This window comes from Clarias gariepinus, chromosome 3, assembly GCF_024256425.1.
Source record: "Clarias gariepinus isolate MV-2021 ecotype Netherlands chromosome 3, CGAR_prim_01v2, whole genome shotgun sequence".
Lineage (NCBI taxonomy): Eukaryota > Metazoa > Chordata > Actinopteri > Siluriformes > Clariidae > Clarias > Clarias gariepinus.
The window spans coordinates 12,362,094-12,380,207 of NC_071102.1; the positions used below are offsets into that span (position 1 = coordinate 12,362,094).

An 18,114-nucleotide genomic window follows, 5' to 3' on the forward strand; every position below is an offset into this window, starting at 1 on the left:
TAAACCTTTGGCAAATCCTGGCATTAGCAGAAGGACAGCAGGGCGAAAGGAGCCATTTGTGGAGCACAAACTGTCAGTCACTACTGAACCCACTGCGAGGGAGGCTGAAAATCACTGGCTTCCTCCTGGGAGAGAGTATTTTTAGGACGCAGAGTGGACTTTCATGTCCTGATGAAGAGACTCAGAAAGAGAAAGAGAAAGAGAGAGTGCAAAAAAAGGGGATGTGTTGCTACATAAGGATTGTAAATAAATCTGCTGGGTCATGAATGTGTGCGAGACAGAATGAGAGCAGAGTTTTGTTCTAGTCGCAAAAAAAAGAGTAAAGTAGCTATTAGAGATGGGGGAAATAACGGTTCAGTGATATATTAGTATTCTTTTGCGAGGAAATTCATGTATTCATGTGCTCAGGTAGCACGTGGCATTTAAACGATGCCCAATTGGCACTAAGGGGCCTAAAGTGTGCCAAGAAAACATCCCCCACACCATTACACCACCACCAGCAGCCTGCACAGTGGAAACAAGGCATGATGGTCCATGTTCTCATTCTGTTTACGCCAAATTCTGTAAATCCATTTGAATGTCTCAACAGAAATCGAGAATCATCAGACCAGGCAACATTTTTCCAGTCTTCAACTGTCCAATTTTGCAAATTGTAGCCTCTTTTTCCTATTTGTAGTGGAGATAAGTGGTACCCGGTGGGGTCTTCTGCTGTTGTAGCCCATCCGCCTCAAGGTTGTGCATGTTGTGGCTTCACAAATGCTTTGCTGCATACCTCGGTTGTAACGAGTGGTTATTTCAGTCAAAGTTGCTCTTTTATCAGCTTGAATCAGTCGGCCCATTCTCCTCTGACCTCTAGCCCCAACAAGGCATTTTCGCCCACAGGACTGCTGCATACTGGAGGTTTTTCCCTTTTCACACCATTCTTTGTAAACCCTAGAAATGGTTGTACGTGGAAATCCCAGTAACTGAGCAGATTGTGAAATACTCAGACCACAACAACCATGCCACACTAAAAAATTGCTTAAATCACCTTTCTTTCTTATTCTGACATTCATTTTGGAGATCAGGAGATTGTCTTGACCAGGACCACACCCCTAAATGCATTGAAGCAACTGCCCTTTGATTGGATGATTAGATAATTGCATTAATGAGAAATTGAACAGGTGTTCCTAATAATCCTTAAGGTGAGTGTATATTGAATATTATTTTATTTATTTAAAAAACAACACAATGTAGCCAGTGTTTAACTAATGAGCTTTAGAAGACTAATTAGTTTAAATTACATTTAGTTACAAAAGTAATCGCAAATTAATGAAAAGATGAAAGCAAAGCTACTAAAAACGTCACCATGTTGTTGTTGTGCCCGAATCACATGACTGAACTAACTTTAAAGGGGAAGTTTGGATTTCTTCAAATCTGTCTCAAACAAAAATTCTGGTGCAGTTAAGTACATTACAATAGATCTTAGATGTTATAAACCTTCCTGCTCTGAACAGCAACCGTTTGTTTGTTGCCCGGAAAGCGAGTACAATATAAAGAATCAGAGCCAAATTCCACAACCGGTCATTATGTGCCGAGACTCATATGAAGCTCGTGCAGTCCCATTGAGCTAAAACTAACGGTTTCTTTCAAAGTAACTTTCTGGAGAAAGAAAAAGTGTTACATTTGGACTAAATACACAGTAAATCTGATTTAGCTCAGTGTGTCTGCAGAAGCTTTATGAGTCTAAGCTGAACTGTGGAAAGCATTTTTGCATGGAACGAGGGTTGTGGAATTTGGCCGAACCTCGTTAATCATAACTCGTATCAAAGGTTTGGGATCACTTTCTAACTTTGTGGTCATTCTCGATTTTTATTTATTTTAACATTGTAAAGCAATACTGAAGGCGTCTAAAATATAAAATCCTTTCCTTTGAACAGTTAATATTGAGATGTATCTGCTACTCCTGCTCTGTAAAACCTTCATAACGGCTCTAATCTAAGGTGCTGTTTGGTATTAGTTTGTGGTTATTTAAGCTAGTGGCTCTAAATGAAGGTCTCCTCTGCAGCAGAGATAAGTTTGGTCTTGCTTTTTTTTGTGATGGTCTTCATGAAAGCCAGTTTCATCGTGGTGCTTGATGGGTTTTCCAAATGCACTTGACACAATACTGTTCTTGCAAGAACTATTCCAGAAAGAAACTTCCTGTGTCTAAAAATAATAACTGACTGTTATTGTTGTTGTTGTTACATAATAACCTAATTCCATGTGCATTATTTTATAGGTTTGATGCCCCAGTATTGTCAGTAGAATGTAGAAAATAAATGCTCGGAAAATTAATGCTAGAAAAACAACAAGATCTAGTGTAATATACAGTACTGATATGCACCTCAATAAAAAAAATACAAAATAAGTTTTACTGAATAAGAGCTTTAACTGCCAATAAAAGAATTTAAAACAACCTGAGAAGATGAAAGGATCTTCCTAAGGCTAAGTGATCATCAAAATTCTTGCGTTTGTAGCGCACACTTGATTTGAGGTAACACAAAGTATGGTCTGTTGTTAGGGACTAACGATAAAGGATCGAACAGAACCAGACCTAACACAACTCAACTTTTTTCTCTGCGATCATCTGAAGTCAGAAGTCTATCAGAACCAACCCCGAACAATCACTGCACTAAAGAAGAAACTTATCTCTGCAGGAAACTTCATCAGTTCTGATACATTAAGAAATGATCAATGTTCTGGCATTCCTCAGGCGCATCAGTTAGACAACATTTGGCTGATCACACAGGAGAACTTCATCACTTGCCAAACAGCAGATATATCACTAGCAGGATCTTTATCATTCTTATTATGGATTTACTTCCAAACCTGCCACAGGCCCCAAAAACAGCAGACTCTTCTTCTAAACACGGACTGTAATAAACAGGAGCGTTCCAGAAAACAGCCAAACGCCCATTACCGTAAATAAATCTAAGCGGTAGTACTTGACACGCAAACATGTTGTCTGTATATGATCGCAGAACTCTGAAACAGCTGAAACCGGGTTTCATCCAGAGAGAACACAGACCCACTTTCACCAGAAGCAGGAGAATAAAGCAGCCGGGTCCTTAATGCCGTCCTCGCTATGGTAGACGAAATGGTCCACAGCACCAGTGTCTCTAAATGCAATGCGTCGTTTTGTGTTTGAATAAAACTACAAGAGCAGATGTTAGAAGTCAGACATGAAACCAGCTGTGATTGCATCATGTTGCCTTCTGGCCTAGGGCTGCACGATTCTTGCTAAAACGTTGATCATGATTTTTGTCCTCTATGGGAATGAAGTTTACACGATTCTTATTGTTTCAATAAAATAAATAAATAAACAAATATAAACTGCTGGCTACACGGCTTTTTTCTCATTTTAGAAGCCTTAAAGTGAATAACTTATTGAGCTATTGAACATGAATAGAACATTAGCAATAATAAATACAAATAAATAACAAACAGAATCTTTGGGTTTTGGACACTAAGCCCACTACATCACATGTATTAGTTTATATTATTATTATTACTAATATAAGGAAAAAATTATGGAGTTTGTCGGGTAGTAATTAATTGCATAGTGCAGAATCTATTGTTGTCAAAGGCTTTATTATTTATCTTGTATACTTCTATGCAAGTTGGCATTTGATCTGTTCTCAAAGGTTAGATGAACTACTACAATTAGTTTTATCCCTATTCAAACTGTATATATTGAAGTTTTAGTTTTTCGAGACATTTAACTTATGCTGATGTAAATACTACTGATATAAAAAACGATATACTATATATATATGATGCATGCAATGATAAACAAAACAATAGAAAAAAAAACATAACCCATGACCCATGTGCATTGAGGGGCACAGAGAATATGAGAGAGCCAATCAGAAACAAGTCGTCAAAATGTCTCCACCTCCTGCTTCCGATTTCGCTGGTACTGTCTCTCCTCGAGCCTCTGATTGGCTGGAATTAAGCGAATGAACTTTGTGATATTATGAACACCATAAATGAGAAGGAAAGAGACTTGAGAGAAACGACTGAGTTGTATGACTGAATCATTCGCTAATCTCTGGCCTGATTGGTGACTTAATAGTGTTTAGTATATTTACAGTGTGTGAGTGAATAAGCGAATGCAGCGTGATCTGAATGCGGGGAGACACACGCGAGTGAATCAGTAATGAGATTGCGCGTACGCATGAATCGAGATCGTGATTTATTCATTTTGATTAATCGTGCAGCCCCATTCAAACCTCAACACAAATATAAATCAGGCATCGTGTGCAGCTCCCTTGTGATTAACCCGAGCAGCTGTGTTTCCCTCAAATCCCCAGGACAAACATAAATAAAGGCAGAGACAGTTATTTATATGGGTTTTTAATGGGATATTCTGGATATTCGCGCACAGCTGCTGGTTTGTTTGTCGTGTTTCCATGACGTCTCACAGTAAAGGCTCAGATTTAATTCTCAACAGGTCGTTATGAATGCCGTTTTCAGTAAAGACGATTATTATAGCTCGACTTTGGCGCTGTTGTTGGATCCACACAGTGACAGTGTCCTGAAGTGCACCAGTCACACTTTGACATCGTGGCAGAAGTGCATCGTGGGAGGCTGAACACTGACCTGCCATGGGCGTGGAACTCCAGATGGACGAACTTGTCCTCGTGAGACAGAGCTCTTTTAGCCCTCTGATGTTTGCTGTGAAGGTCGTTTGTGTCGTAGGACAAACCCTCGTAGTGCCGAATGTACTTGTGTAGGCGATTCTCATATTGACCTGGAGAGAGAGAGAGAAAAATTTAAAAAAGAAAGATAAAATAGGTAAAAAGAGGAAAAGGACAGAGGGAGAGAGGAAAGAAGGAAAAGATTTAAAAGGAAGAAAAATATGCAAAGAAAAGCATGAAAATGCAGTAAAAGAGAGAGGAGAAAGGAGAAAAAGAAAAAAAATAGGGGAAGATGTAAAAAGGTAGAACAAACATAAGGGTGGAAATGATATAAAGAAGTTATGGATGAAAAAAGAGAAGAAGGCAAGGAAGAAGGAAAAAGAAAAGATAAAAGGCAGCACATGTAGAAAAAAACAAGAAACAGGTAAAGGAGAAAGAGGAAAGGGACAAGTAAAGAGAAAAAAAAACAAGAAATGAAAAAGAGAAGGTTTAAAGAAAGAAAATAATGCAAAGGGAGACAAACATCAGAGAAAAAAAATAAACAAACAGGAAGAAAATAGGAAGACAGAAAGTAAGAACAAAAAAAAAGAGGAAAAAAGAGCAGATGGAGTAAAAAAAAGCAAAAAAGAGGACAGAAATATATGGTACGACAAGGAAAGAAAAAGAAAAGATAAGGAGAAAATGATTGGAGAGAAGTAATGAAGTAAACCATGTTTGAGTTCATGAGCATAAATAATAGAGGAAAAAAGAAAAAGAAGGAAAGAGGGATAAGGGATAACAGGATGAGCAAGAAGAAACAGGAAAGCAGGAAGGAGGGAAGGACCGAGGGAAATGTGGACGGAAGGAGACGGAAACAAAAACGAGAGTGAGAAAGCAGGAAAGGGAAAGAATGATGGAGGGATGGAGAAAGAGAGAAATCATGATTAGTTTTTAGACTAAACACGTCGCATCACCTGTAACAGGAGGATTATGACGAGTTAGACTCACGCTTATGACGAGCTACAGTCAGGAACGCCAGCCTCAATGGGCGCAGGTGTGTGTTTAATAACTCGCTGTGTGTGTGTGGGACGGATTGAAACCATTCTTTGTGCATACTGCGCCACACGTTGAAGTGTTTAGATCTAGCCTATTGTGCACAGCGTGAGTGTTTTGTTGTATTACATCCTTCCTGGCTCTGAAAATAAGCACGTTCCAGATACAGTATGGTCGCATGCTAATAATAACACGTCCTGAGAACAGACCTTCCCCTCACAACACAACACAACACAACACAACACACACATCCCCTCCTGTCTGGACGTGGATCGGCGAGCTCCATGATTAATCTCCCCCATGGTGCACGTCTCTCCTAACTGACAGTTTCAACCCAACGCAATCCTCTGCATCATCTTAACATGTGTTTGGAAAGGATGTGAGTGAGACAACGTGAGATGCTGTGCATTTCCTGTTTTCAGAGAAGTACCGTCTCTTGAGGGTAAAGCTATGGCCTGACCCAAACATTACAGCACAATCTCATCTCCCGCTCCACACACACACACAAAAAAAAGAAAACGAAAAAAAAAAAAAAAAAAAACCTCACCACAACTTATCCGTTTATAATAACGCTGTAGAACGAGCTTGCTTCGGTTAGTGTTTACTTTATTTTTAAGTTTTCTTTCAGTTTTTTTTTTCCCCTAATGCAGCTTAATACCAGTAAAACAACAAAGCAAACAAAATGTACAGTACAGGAAATGCTCTGACACCGGAGACTTCGTGTCCTTAGAAACATGTCCTCATGTCCTCAAAAACACGTCCTTAGAATCTTCACTACATTAAGTGTGATTCATTCCTTTTATAAACTACATGTTGTTGATTACGAGTCCATAATACGAGTGGATAAGGCTGGGTACTGAACTTTAAGACTTTTCTGGATGCCATTGAGTATCAAAAAGTGCCTCATTGTGTGTGTGATGTGTGTGCAGCCATCATGTGATACAGTAATAAACCTTAAGCCTTTTTTCTGATTAGTTTTCTTAAGGCCAGACAGCTGTTTAGTCCCAATCCTGCGAGTTCTCATCACATCATGTGTGTATGGAAATCCTCGTACTCTTACTAGTAAATATCTCTATAGCTTTTACTGTTAAATCCTCCACCATGCAACTTCACCAAGTGTCTAAGTCATCTCCGTTTATTATTTCTTCCGACCACGTCTCTTTCACAAAGCTGACGGTTCTGCCTTATCCCTCTAGGTTTAGATCATGTGTAAAAGGTTCTTGACTCAGCTCCAGTAATTTCAAATGTCATTAATTGTTTTCGTTGCTTGATGTGGCCTGAAAAACTGTTCCTTCTAAAAGGGCAGGTTTTTTTTGGCCAGGGAGTGTATGTAGAAAATCCCACATGGGCAGTACTAAACACCCACCACTTTAAAGGAAAAAAAAAAGGCCACACAGTGAAACTCATACCCTAACTCAATAATCTACGCATTATACTGTATACTTTATTTTACTAGCATTAACCTCAATTTATTAAGACACATTTTTCCAGCCCAAGATAGAATAACGATTTAAATAATCCTCATGCCTCATATTATTCCACTTATTAAATATCAAAATATAGCAAAGTATTAAATATCATATTTTACGATTTTTTTTAAAACTTTGAACACCTTCATCGGATCCGAACCGTGAGATCTGTGATCCGCCGCACCCTTACTGTATATGCACTCGTATTTACATAAATCTTTTAACATACAGTACAGACATATCTGTGTAAGTCAAGTCTAAAACACTGAGGAAAACATAAACCAGAGGAACGAGAGAACTCGGTCTTTTAAATGTTGTAGCTTAAAAGCACAGAGGATGAAAATCACATCATTCCTCTGAAAAGTTCCAGCTTTTCACTTCCCATGTAAGTCGACCTGGTGATGTGAATGACGGCTGAGACTAGTGTCACAGAAAATTAATTAATCCCTGTTTTCTGTAAATTAATTTGACAAGATGATAGTAAAGCAAAATGATTGACAATTAATATAAATCTGGTTTGAATGAAAACCATAGACCGATAAAAATGTGTTGGAATTTCCAACAAACATAAGGATTTGCCTCGAAGAAGTTTTTAAAAGACCAAACTACAGCCGTACCCTGTTCCCGTAATGTTAAAAACGAGTAGCTTGAAAGTCTCGCCTCACTGAGCAAGCTCGTCTCATTACGAAAACAAATTTAGTGTCGTTTCCTTGTTTTCTTTTTCTTGACTTGCATTTTCCCCCTCACATCCTCAGAGGAAGAAGCTTTGAGGAGAAGAAGACAGCCAAGGAAAGGAAACGAGTGAGCGTACAGTAATTAAAGTAATGCCAAGCACCCCATGAGTCTGTTCTAGTGCTGTTCTTAGAAACGAGCTGAAACCCTTAACTTTGGGGTCGTTTGCAATCTAATCATAATGTGTAAAGTACTCGGCAAAATAAATACAGACAAATCAAACTAGACGGAAAAACCCGAAAACTAAATTCATTCTCTATTTATCACGTAAGCGTTGAGACATTTAGTGCAGGCGAGATTTTTCACATTGCTATTAAACCCCGGCTCTAACACACATCTTATATAACCAACAGTCGACTACAACTGCTTTAATGGAGAGTGTGTCTACAGAGTGTACGGTTTATTTAGATCAGGCTGTGCACAAATAACAGGAAGAAGTGTCACATCTTGACAGAGTGCTTCAGAGAGTTTCATCTCAGCAGGACACGGACACATCCTCATTAACTCGGGATAATCTAGGAGAGTTTGTGTCGTAAAAGAAAGACGCTGCACGTGTAGTAACAATGAGCAAGGCTAGAAATAGCAAAATAGCGTATTAACAGCCGATTTTTTTTTTTAACGACTCTGATTTCTAAAGAAATTTTGTTTCTCAGGTGTGGAAACCTTTTTGTCTACATGAAGGGTAATTGACTGAAATTTTATTCAAAATCTTTAGCAATTAACATGACTTGGTGACTACTGGTGACTCGCTTTTAATGCTTAACCATGACTTTGTTTAGAGTTGGGAATATTAAATTGGTGTAAAGCAGTTTTGTAAAATAATTGGGTTTCTTGAGCCACAAAGTCTAAACAGTTTGGGTTCGGAAAAAGTCTGATTTCTGAGAAAAAAGGGCAGAATCCTGAGATTAAAGTCAAAATTCTGAGGGAAAAAATAATAATTTTAATATTATAGTCAAAATTCTAAGGGGAAAGAAAAATCTGAGATTAAAAGTCATAATCCTTAGAAGAAAGTCAGAATTTTTGAGGAAAAAAATCTAATCTATGAGATTATTCAGAATTCTGAGATTATATTCAGAATCCTGCGAGGAAAGAATCCTGAGATTAAAGTAAAAATGCGAGAAAAAAAAGAACTAATCAAAACACAAATATTGATTATTGGTGGCCCTAATCCTCTCCCACACGGTTTAATGTAGAGAATAAAAACACACATTTTCCATCCAGGCGCATTTTAAGTGTTCTGTTTTCATTACCAACTTTTTCAATAAGAATTGTTAGCATTCCATTAAAACTTCACTGGAGGACTCTGAAAACACTTTCCTTCCTTTCCTAATGAGCGGCCTTCACAATTAAAGCATTTACCTTAAGGCAAGGCACTTGATTTTTCTATGTCTATTGACTCTGCTACTTTTGCCTTACACCCCCTGCAGACTGTTTAAAAGAGAACAGCTGAGTTTATCCAGTCTTTTAAACGTGACACTCTTTATCTTTGGATGTAGAAACAACACCCAGTCAGCCTACTGCCTTTGTGTTCTTCTAAAATAATAAAGAAGAAGTATGTCACATACCTGTACATTTCATAATTAATTATCAACATGTTATAAATCTGGCCAGAAGTTGGAATGCCAGAAGAACAGATGGTATTCCAGCCAACAGGAAGAGACATGATCTCTTCACGCTGGCAGCACCTCGACGTGATGCAGCAAAGCCGTCGGAAGTCTTTGGTTTTTTAACGGTTCGCGGTGATGCAACAATTGGCAACACAAGGACAGTGGCACCTCCTGAAGCAGCCGCTGCTACACATCATGCTGCTACATACCGTGACATTACACTGTGTACTGCCACACACTGCGCTGCTACACCATGTGATTTGACGTACTAAAGTAGGGCGACACTGCTGCGTTCAACCACAAATAACCAGCGGCACCTGCTAAAAGTGAACTGCATTTTATACATTAACATTTCTCTTCAGATTCTTCGAGGCTGGAACACATTTTAAAAACATCCATCAAGCGCCCTGAAGGGAGCTGAATGTCCCAGCTATGGTTATGCCATGGCTGGGAGTCTAAACTGCAAACTGGCCATGCTCTATGGGTGGGAGGAATGCTACAGTCCTGTCAATCACAGCAACTCCCCTGTAAGCGCATGTATATAGAAGAGGGTAGATAGCACTTTCCTATAGAGTGTGCTACACTAAAAGACCTTCCAGTGAACTTATGGCTAATGTTTACAAGACCTGTCCCAAAAGTAGTGTAAAAGTGGGCAAAAAAAGTTTATTCTGTATAAAGGTGCTACTCAAACATCGTCTCCATCACGAGCAATGAACTTGCACCTCAAAGTCCTGCATCGCAGTAGTTGATGGTCTTGCACTGCGTGGTCTGTCTTCAATGCTGGTTTCCCCTTCATTAAACTTCTTTCTCCATCTGTGCACGTTGCTCTCGTCGATGGTGTCATCTCCGGATGCACATTCTGTAGCGCAGCGGGAGACCATCACCAAGTACGGCACGCCTCATGACAGAACCACCTCCACCTAATTCATCGGCAGGAAGTTTCCTGGCTTAGTCTCAGCCCAGGTGAAAAGAGTAAAGGAAACCCAAAGGCAAATCATATCTGTCAAAGGAAGCCCTGGTCGAGACACCTGCCCCTCTTTTATTTTCTTATCTAACCTCTTCTATCCCGAGGGAGGCACAATTTGTCATTTTTCCCCACAATAAATGTTCTCTGATTGCTTTAACTTCGAGTAAATGTGCATTTTTAGATAACAGCAAACTCTTGCATGCCGGCTTTTTGTTTTGTTTTCCTTTCTCTCCATCAACTCAATAAAAGGCATCGGTTTGGATGAGCGAACTCCTTAACGTTGAAAAATGTCCGAGAAGGGATTTACAAGACAAGCGCTAGAAGAGCGAGATAAAGAGGGAGACTGGAAGACAGAAGCAGAGTGGGATGTAAAGAGAAAAAGTGAAAGATGTGGGAAGAGGACTGAGAGAAGGAGACGGATGATGGATACAGTGCGCTAAAGGTCCTGCTGTGGACTCTCCACCTGTGTGACAGCGATAACCGCCTCCCTCAACTCATCCAGAGAAAGAGAGAGAGAGAGAATGAATAAAGATGAACATGACACACCAACTGTGCATTCCTTTTAATTTAAACACTTCTCACTGTGTGTGAAAGGACAGACAGTCAGTAGTGCACTGCGGTCAGACTTTATCTGTTGCCGTGCTTTGTCAGAGTTTAAAATGTTTTTTTTAATTATTTTCTACTCTGTTTCTCTTTAGTCAGAGATTAACCTCTGAAAAAATGAGGTTCGCAGTAATCTGTGCAAGATCAAAAACTTTCAAAAGGTGAAGGTTTCGGCTCATGCAGCTGACCTGAGACACCGGCTACGTACCACCATGTTTAATGGGCGATGTTTTAAAACACACATATTATATTAAAAATAAAGTCATAATACTGTCTAACAAGAAGACAATCCTGATATGTCAAAAATGTATACACCTACATACCACTAAACCTTATGATACTTTGACGGAATTGTGCACATCATAGCAACAAAATGACACAAATCGGCAAGGATGACCGATACGGTAATATCGCGATACCTAGACGCCTATTAGGCCTTCATCATAAAATTCATTATGCTATTTGTACGTACTGCAAATTCCGCCCTTCGTTCCTTTTGCAGAAAATGCTCTGTGACCCTGTCGTACCAATTGGCCGTCTTTTCCAGGGACTTAACCAGTTTCCTCTCAATGGCCAGGAGAGCAAGGTTGCTCAAACACATCCCATTCCCTGAGAAGGTTTAGTCAAGAGGCATGGCCAACAGTACATTTTCTTTGTCACAGCACTTCCAGTCAGCCAGTTCACCTTGTCATACCAGGAGAGCTGAAAAGACCTGTTATTCTTTTCCTGATTTTTGCACCAGATCATTCTTGGGCATTGGTCTGCCCTGCCGTTTAATTCTGAGTCTCTCCTTGTAAGGAAGACTACTTAATGGTTTTGCCAAAAGCAGGTCAACAATATTAGCACCGTCTGCGTCTGCCATTATGCACAGCTTGCTAGCTGGCTAGTTTCCCCTTCCACGAGCTACTTTAATTATATGAACAAACTAACTTTACAATGCTAAAAGAAGGAGCAACGTCAAGAACACTATAATATGTTGTTGTTGTTTTTTTATTTAAAGAATGATTTGTACAAACAAAAAAGGTTTATATCACCAGCAAACAATACAGAGTGCAGCATCGTCGTACCACTTCACTTGCAAATCCGCATGGGACTGAACTCGAATCTCTGTAGCGCTGATGTCTACTCAAGACATGCTGTCAATCAAAAAAGGGGTTCCGTCCTTTAAACAGCTCCTCCAATCATCATGCAACAGCCCAGCGTCCTGGCCCGCCCACTGCTCTATTGACTCCCAGAGACGCTGAGCTTCCCTGGAAGTGACGATTTTGGTGCATTTATCCAATTACCGTCCAGCTTTTCTGCAGTGAAAAAAGCTCCTTTGTGCTTGCCCATAGAGCTCCAGTGAAGCTAGGCTTCAGGAGGGTTTAACGTGCTGTGCTGCACGGATATGTATGGCAAGAAAATCGCGTCAAACAATCTACAATAAACACCTGATTCTGAATGAGCAAGTCACGAAGTTGCGTTCTAGCGCACTTTTATTAAAACCAATATAAATACGACAGTGCATATATGAGCATTTATTTTCTGACATAGTAGAGGAAGCGGGGCTTCCCTTGTAGCATTAGAGCAGCCGCCACTGCTAGACGCCGATTTAATTTGTATGACGATACTATAAATATCTAAATACAATATTCATTGGGTTTCGTTACAATTCTCAACAAACCTCACTAATAATTCGCTTCCACTAAAAAGGGCGCTGCGCTGCCGACTAATGTGTGAACAGTTTAGAGCGGACCACACGGAGGATTATAGAGGAACTACACTATTTTACCACCTCGAACGCAAAATAATCAAAATTAACTTTATTTTTATCAAATTTACAAATCGGGCATTTCCCCAAAAAAAAAAAAAAAAAAAAAGGGATTCTGATGCATCAGTACCAATAGCATTAAAAGTTTGAAACGACATTCATTTAGAAGAATAAAGAACGGACCTCAGGAAAAACATGTGGTATGGTCTGACTGGTGTTTCCAAATTGCCTGTAGCGTATGACTGGGTGTGTGTGTGTGCTTGTGTGCTTGTGTGTGTGTGTGCTTGTGTGTGTGTGTGCTTGTGTGTGTGTGTGCTTGTGTGTGTGTGTGTGCTTGTGTCCTTCAAAAGGTTGGCACCACATTCAGCGTGTATACCCTGCTTTGGTACTCTGGGAGAGGCTCCGGGCCCCCTGCAGCCCTACACAGGATCAGGTTGTATAGATAATAAGTGAATGGATGGACGAAACACACAAACTTTCAGGAAACAAAGCTTAACACTATATAGGCTCATCTGCTACAGTACATACACCAGGTGTTACACGCATACAGTAACTTTCTCATCTGTTAAGATTCACAATCTGCTCAGTTCCTCTCACTTCTCCATATCTTGTCATTACAGTCTCAATTTCATTGTCTCTTAGGTATATGAAGGATTAATACTATTTGCATTTTTCACATATAAATAACAACTGCATAACAATGGCTGCACTGCAATTAACCTCATTTCTCTCTTTCTTGTTTTGAATTTGTGATTTATATTCTTTATATGTTTCTTATCCTGTATATCTTGTAGTTTTTGTTCTTAGTATTGCACTAGTAACTTCTGGTCGGTTTTCACATTACCCTGTGTATACTGACTATACTGTACGTAGGACATACCGTGTGCAATCCACAACCTGTCCCTTGTGTTGGTACCGCACACAATACACTTCAGAAAACAGTGCACCGCATTAATCTAAATTAAACCCTGCAATGTGTACAAGAAGGACAATTCCAGCCTTTCTATGACACTCGTATGATAACGTGATTTTTGCACTTATTCCTAAACTAAATCAATATTAAAGCTTTTTTCGGATTGGCGTCCAAAACGTTAGCGCTCGCGACTGGCACCCGTTTTCAACATGCAAAATAATTTCCCGTCTTCAAGAGGCGTGCTCTACACATTCAACCTCTTCACGCTAAACTCTTCTCGTTCTTCCAGCACTCTAACTTTTATAAACTGACATTTAATTCAGTGGTGCTTAAGAAACTTCAAAGCGATCTGCTAACCCTGGACAAGGACTGCGAGTTCGGATCAGGGCATGGAATCCGTCTGAAAGTGGCGGCGCACAAAAGCAGCACGTAATGAAAGAGAAGGAGCTTTTCCATTAAAACAACGAATCGGCGGAACTGTTTCCAGTGTCACAGAGCGAGAAGGGTGAGATGATACAGAGCAAAAACAGAAGAAATAGGGCTTAGAATTTGATTTGAAACCGAGTAAATCATTCAAAATTAATACGTTGCGGTTGTGGTGCTTTTATAATGATGCATAACTAAATATACAGGAAGCGATTTAGGGGTCCAAACACCATTTAGCCCAATTTCCTTCAAACAAAAGACGACCAAAACCATTTTAAACCATTAGTGCTCTACAAAGTAGATTTAGCATATTTAAATGTAAACTGTTAAGCTGTTGCCTCACTTCCTGTATTCAGTAAACTTCTCAAGTTGCAAAAAAAAGGACAAATCATTTTTCTTCACTTTGGGTCACATTGCGAAATACAAGGGGAGGTAAAAGTAAGAACTTTGATTTGAACACACTTACAAGAGCAAAAAAAACTCCTTTATTTCTCTGTATAGTCCCCCTGCTACACTAATATACTTCTCCTCAAATACCATGAAGGTAGAATGTTTTCTCAGTCCGCCAGAGTCATGATCAGACTGCCTGCTTCACATCTGGAACGCTGGCCTTAAAGAAACATCTGGCGTTCAGCCTGCTTTAAAACGTGTGCACTATTCAAATAATTTACTGTGGCGTAAAGTCTCATCACTATACTGTGCTTTATGTTTTCTGTAGAAGTTAATAAGAAATTTCATCACAAGTCCTGGCTTGACTTGAATGCTTCCTGTACCTTATCAATCATAAACAATCAATAAAGGATTATTCATTGATAATTAACAGAAATCTGTTTCCTTTGTGGAATTTCCTTTGGGCTCGATCTATCCTTCTATGTAATTGAAAGATTATTTTTTTCTTAGTCTAGATTACAACTCTAGCAGCTTAATCCCAAAAATTTGTTCTGTAAGACAAGTAACAAACCCCTCACGTATTGAGTCTTCCATGAAAGTGAATAGTGCATATATATGCTTAATACTATGCATAGTTTTGTGGATAAATGGGAACGACAGAATATAACGGACCACAATGACGTAAGATGACATGCAGGCAGGCGACAGGAATAAAAAGGCGCTAAAAAAATTCTGTTTTTGTGTCTGAATTGTTGTGTTTGAGGAAAAGTATTATGCAAAACAACCATTATTGTTATACAAGTTTTAAATCTGTTTTAATATGAAGTTGTTCCCGCCCTTTTGCAGCCATAACAGCTTCAACTATTCTGGGAAGGCTTTCCACAAGGTTTAAGAGTGTGTTTCTAAAGTACAGAAGGAAAAATTCTTTTCATCAACGCACCACACTGTACACAACACACTTTTTCACGTGTGCACACGTGCCCAGGCCGGCTCATACATGTCCTCTGTGCTGTCTTTACATAGACTGTACACACCCTGTAGCTGACACACACGCACGCACACACACACACACACACACACACAGTTTAGACCCAGCAGCACTGATCTGCACCAACATTCTGCTTTACATAAGAAACGCGAGAGAATGGCAAAAGAGAAACAGAGACGAGCATTGTTTGAGTGTGAACAGCGAATGCTCGGATTACACAAAAGGACTCTACAGATCACGATGTCGGATCAGCAGACTGACACGAGGGGTTAAAATGACTTCTAACGCTGACACGCTCGGATTACTGAGCACATGACTCTGAGCACACGAGCTCTGCTTCCCCCCCCCCCCCTCTAAGTGGGTTTATTAGCAGCGGGGCTTCTGGTACCTGTTCACGACTGACACCATGCTTCTCTGGTTTGCTTCAACCTCCCAACGTCACGCTCCATTCTGTCATATTGTTACGACAGGCCGACAAACCATGCAGTTACTTTTACTCTACAATCTTGTCAATGTTTGTAATATCTCTAGTTAAGCAGGTTCTTGTTTTTCAAGGTGATTTCACCCCTACAGGTTTTAGTCTGTTTAAATCAAGCTCTAGTCTCATTTTCCCTCTTCACATGGTTCGTTTCGTCCGATTTGCACACATTAATCGCATCCGGGTGCGAACCAAAATCTGATCCAAAATATCTCCAGTAGGGTCCTCCTGATGAGAAAGCACACCGAACTTAAACAGGACCAATGCACATGGCTCTGATGGATCTTCGGAAATATCTGTTGTTGCTGTTCCTCTATAATCCTGCAGGTGGCGCGCTTTTAAACAACATCCTCTATGGCACACACAAATTATTTGCCAAGTTTGTTTAGAATTGTAACTCACTCACTCATTTGAAACCCACTAAGCACGGGGAGAACATGCAAACTCCATGCACACAGAGACTGGAATCGAACTTAAGAATTGTAAAGAAATCGAAAAAAAAAAAATTGGATCTCAAGATTTATAAAATGATGATCCACAATCCCAATACAAATTGAATCGGCACTTAGTCATTGTGATAATATTGTAATACCTGTATGTAGACGTGACAAATAAGTGAAGAGGACGTTCTCGCGTGGTTAAACACGACACATTTCAGTGCGCTTGGTCATTTACTAAGGGGAAATTCACAAACTCATCAAGTGATTAGGATCGGAGTAAACTCTGGTATGAAAGCCGCCTAAATGAGCTCGCTTGCTCTTTTTTATGAAAGATGTCAATAATTCTAGAGCTGGCTGATTGTCACCAAAATGAAAAGAAAATAGACCTTGGATATTTTTTAAATGACTTTGTCACTTGTGTTGGAACAAAGAAGCCTTGGGGCGATAAAACACAAAATTGGTAAGTAGTGACAAGAACCTCTTAAACTCCCAGAACTCCACTTTTACTGAACCCTGACTGACAGCTTGTTTTTTCCCTCCCTCCACCATTTTCTGTTGTGGTCTTAATATGGATTCCAAAGTCCCAAGACTATTTCCCACAAACCGTATAAACACATGACAAGGTTTTAGCAATTTTCTGCTTGTCTGGGCCCTTCGACCGCTGTTCACAGGGAATAAAGCAGAATCCCAAACCTTGAGACAAATTAAGGAACTCATCCAAACAGAGTGTATATATATATATATTTTTTTTTTTAATCAATCCAAATTTTCAAATATATCTACACTGTCGTAGTAGATTGTTTTAGAAAATTGCTTTAAATGTAATTTGGGCAAGTTTTGCTTCTGAAGACTACACTCAGCTGACTCAATCTATCCGTCCTCTGAGGGTTTATCGAGCAAAGAGCATAAGACAAGTAATGGAACAGCCTTTAAGATGATGGTGGGGATTCAACCAAGGGGAAACAGGGAGATAAAGTGCACTCTCACACTAGGCACGATTGATTTGTACCGTCCCCAGGAACGACTGCTTCCCCCTCGTCACTTCCCTGCTGGCCGGTGTTCACATGTTTTTTTTTTCTCCGTGTTCTGGTACACTTGCATATTTTCACATACGACACAGAAAGTGGCATTGTGCACCTAGTTTGTTTGCGAGTCGCCATTAAGTGAAGAAGAGGACGAGGAAGTCGATCTTCATGCTAAGCCAAAAAAATAATGTCAAGAGTAACACTCTCGCGTACCTTCGTACTTCATCAGCTACAGCTGTGTAGGTCAGAGATGAGATTGGACACTACATTTTGTGCACATGAAAATTTCAGAGGAGACCGATGACACTCATGACACTGCGTCCACATCTGTTTTTAGGAATGATTGGCTTCCATAATCTGATTCGATCTGTGCCTGAGTACGGCGTATCATTCTCGAGACCACCTTTTCCAGCCGAGTCGGGAGCGCAGAACGATTCAGTTCTTAAAACGAACCAGACTTTGGGGTCAAGTGATTCCGGACCCTAATGTGAACAGCCAAAGACTGTCACTTTCACTCATAGTTAGTGACATTCTAGTCCCAGACTTATGAACAAGTTTGTTGTGGGATTACGTTCGTAAGTTGGATTCGTTCGTAAGTCCGACAAAGTAAGTCTTATACACCTTTGACAGGTA

At 39.9% G+C, this 18,114-nt stretch overlaps 1 protein-coding gene across 1 annotated transcript in view; it reads right to left on the bottom strand.

Annotated features, from left to right (window-relative positions):
* Positions 1-18,114, bottom strand: part of adam10a (ADAM metallopeptidase domain 10a) — a 99,646-nt gene that overhangs the window by 65,452 nt on the left and 16,080 nt on the right. Inside the window, exon 2 of the mRNA XM_053492006.1 lies at positions 4,624-4,774. Coding sequence (XP_053347981.1) covers positions 4,624-4,774 — 151 coding nt within the window. The remainder of the gene's footprint in view (positions 1-4,623; positions 4,775-18,114) is intronic.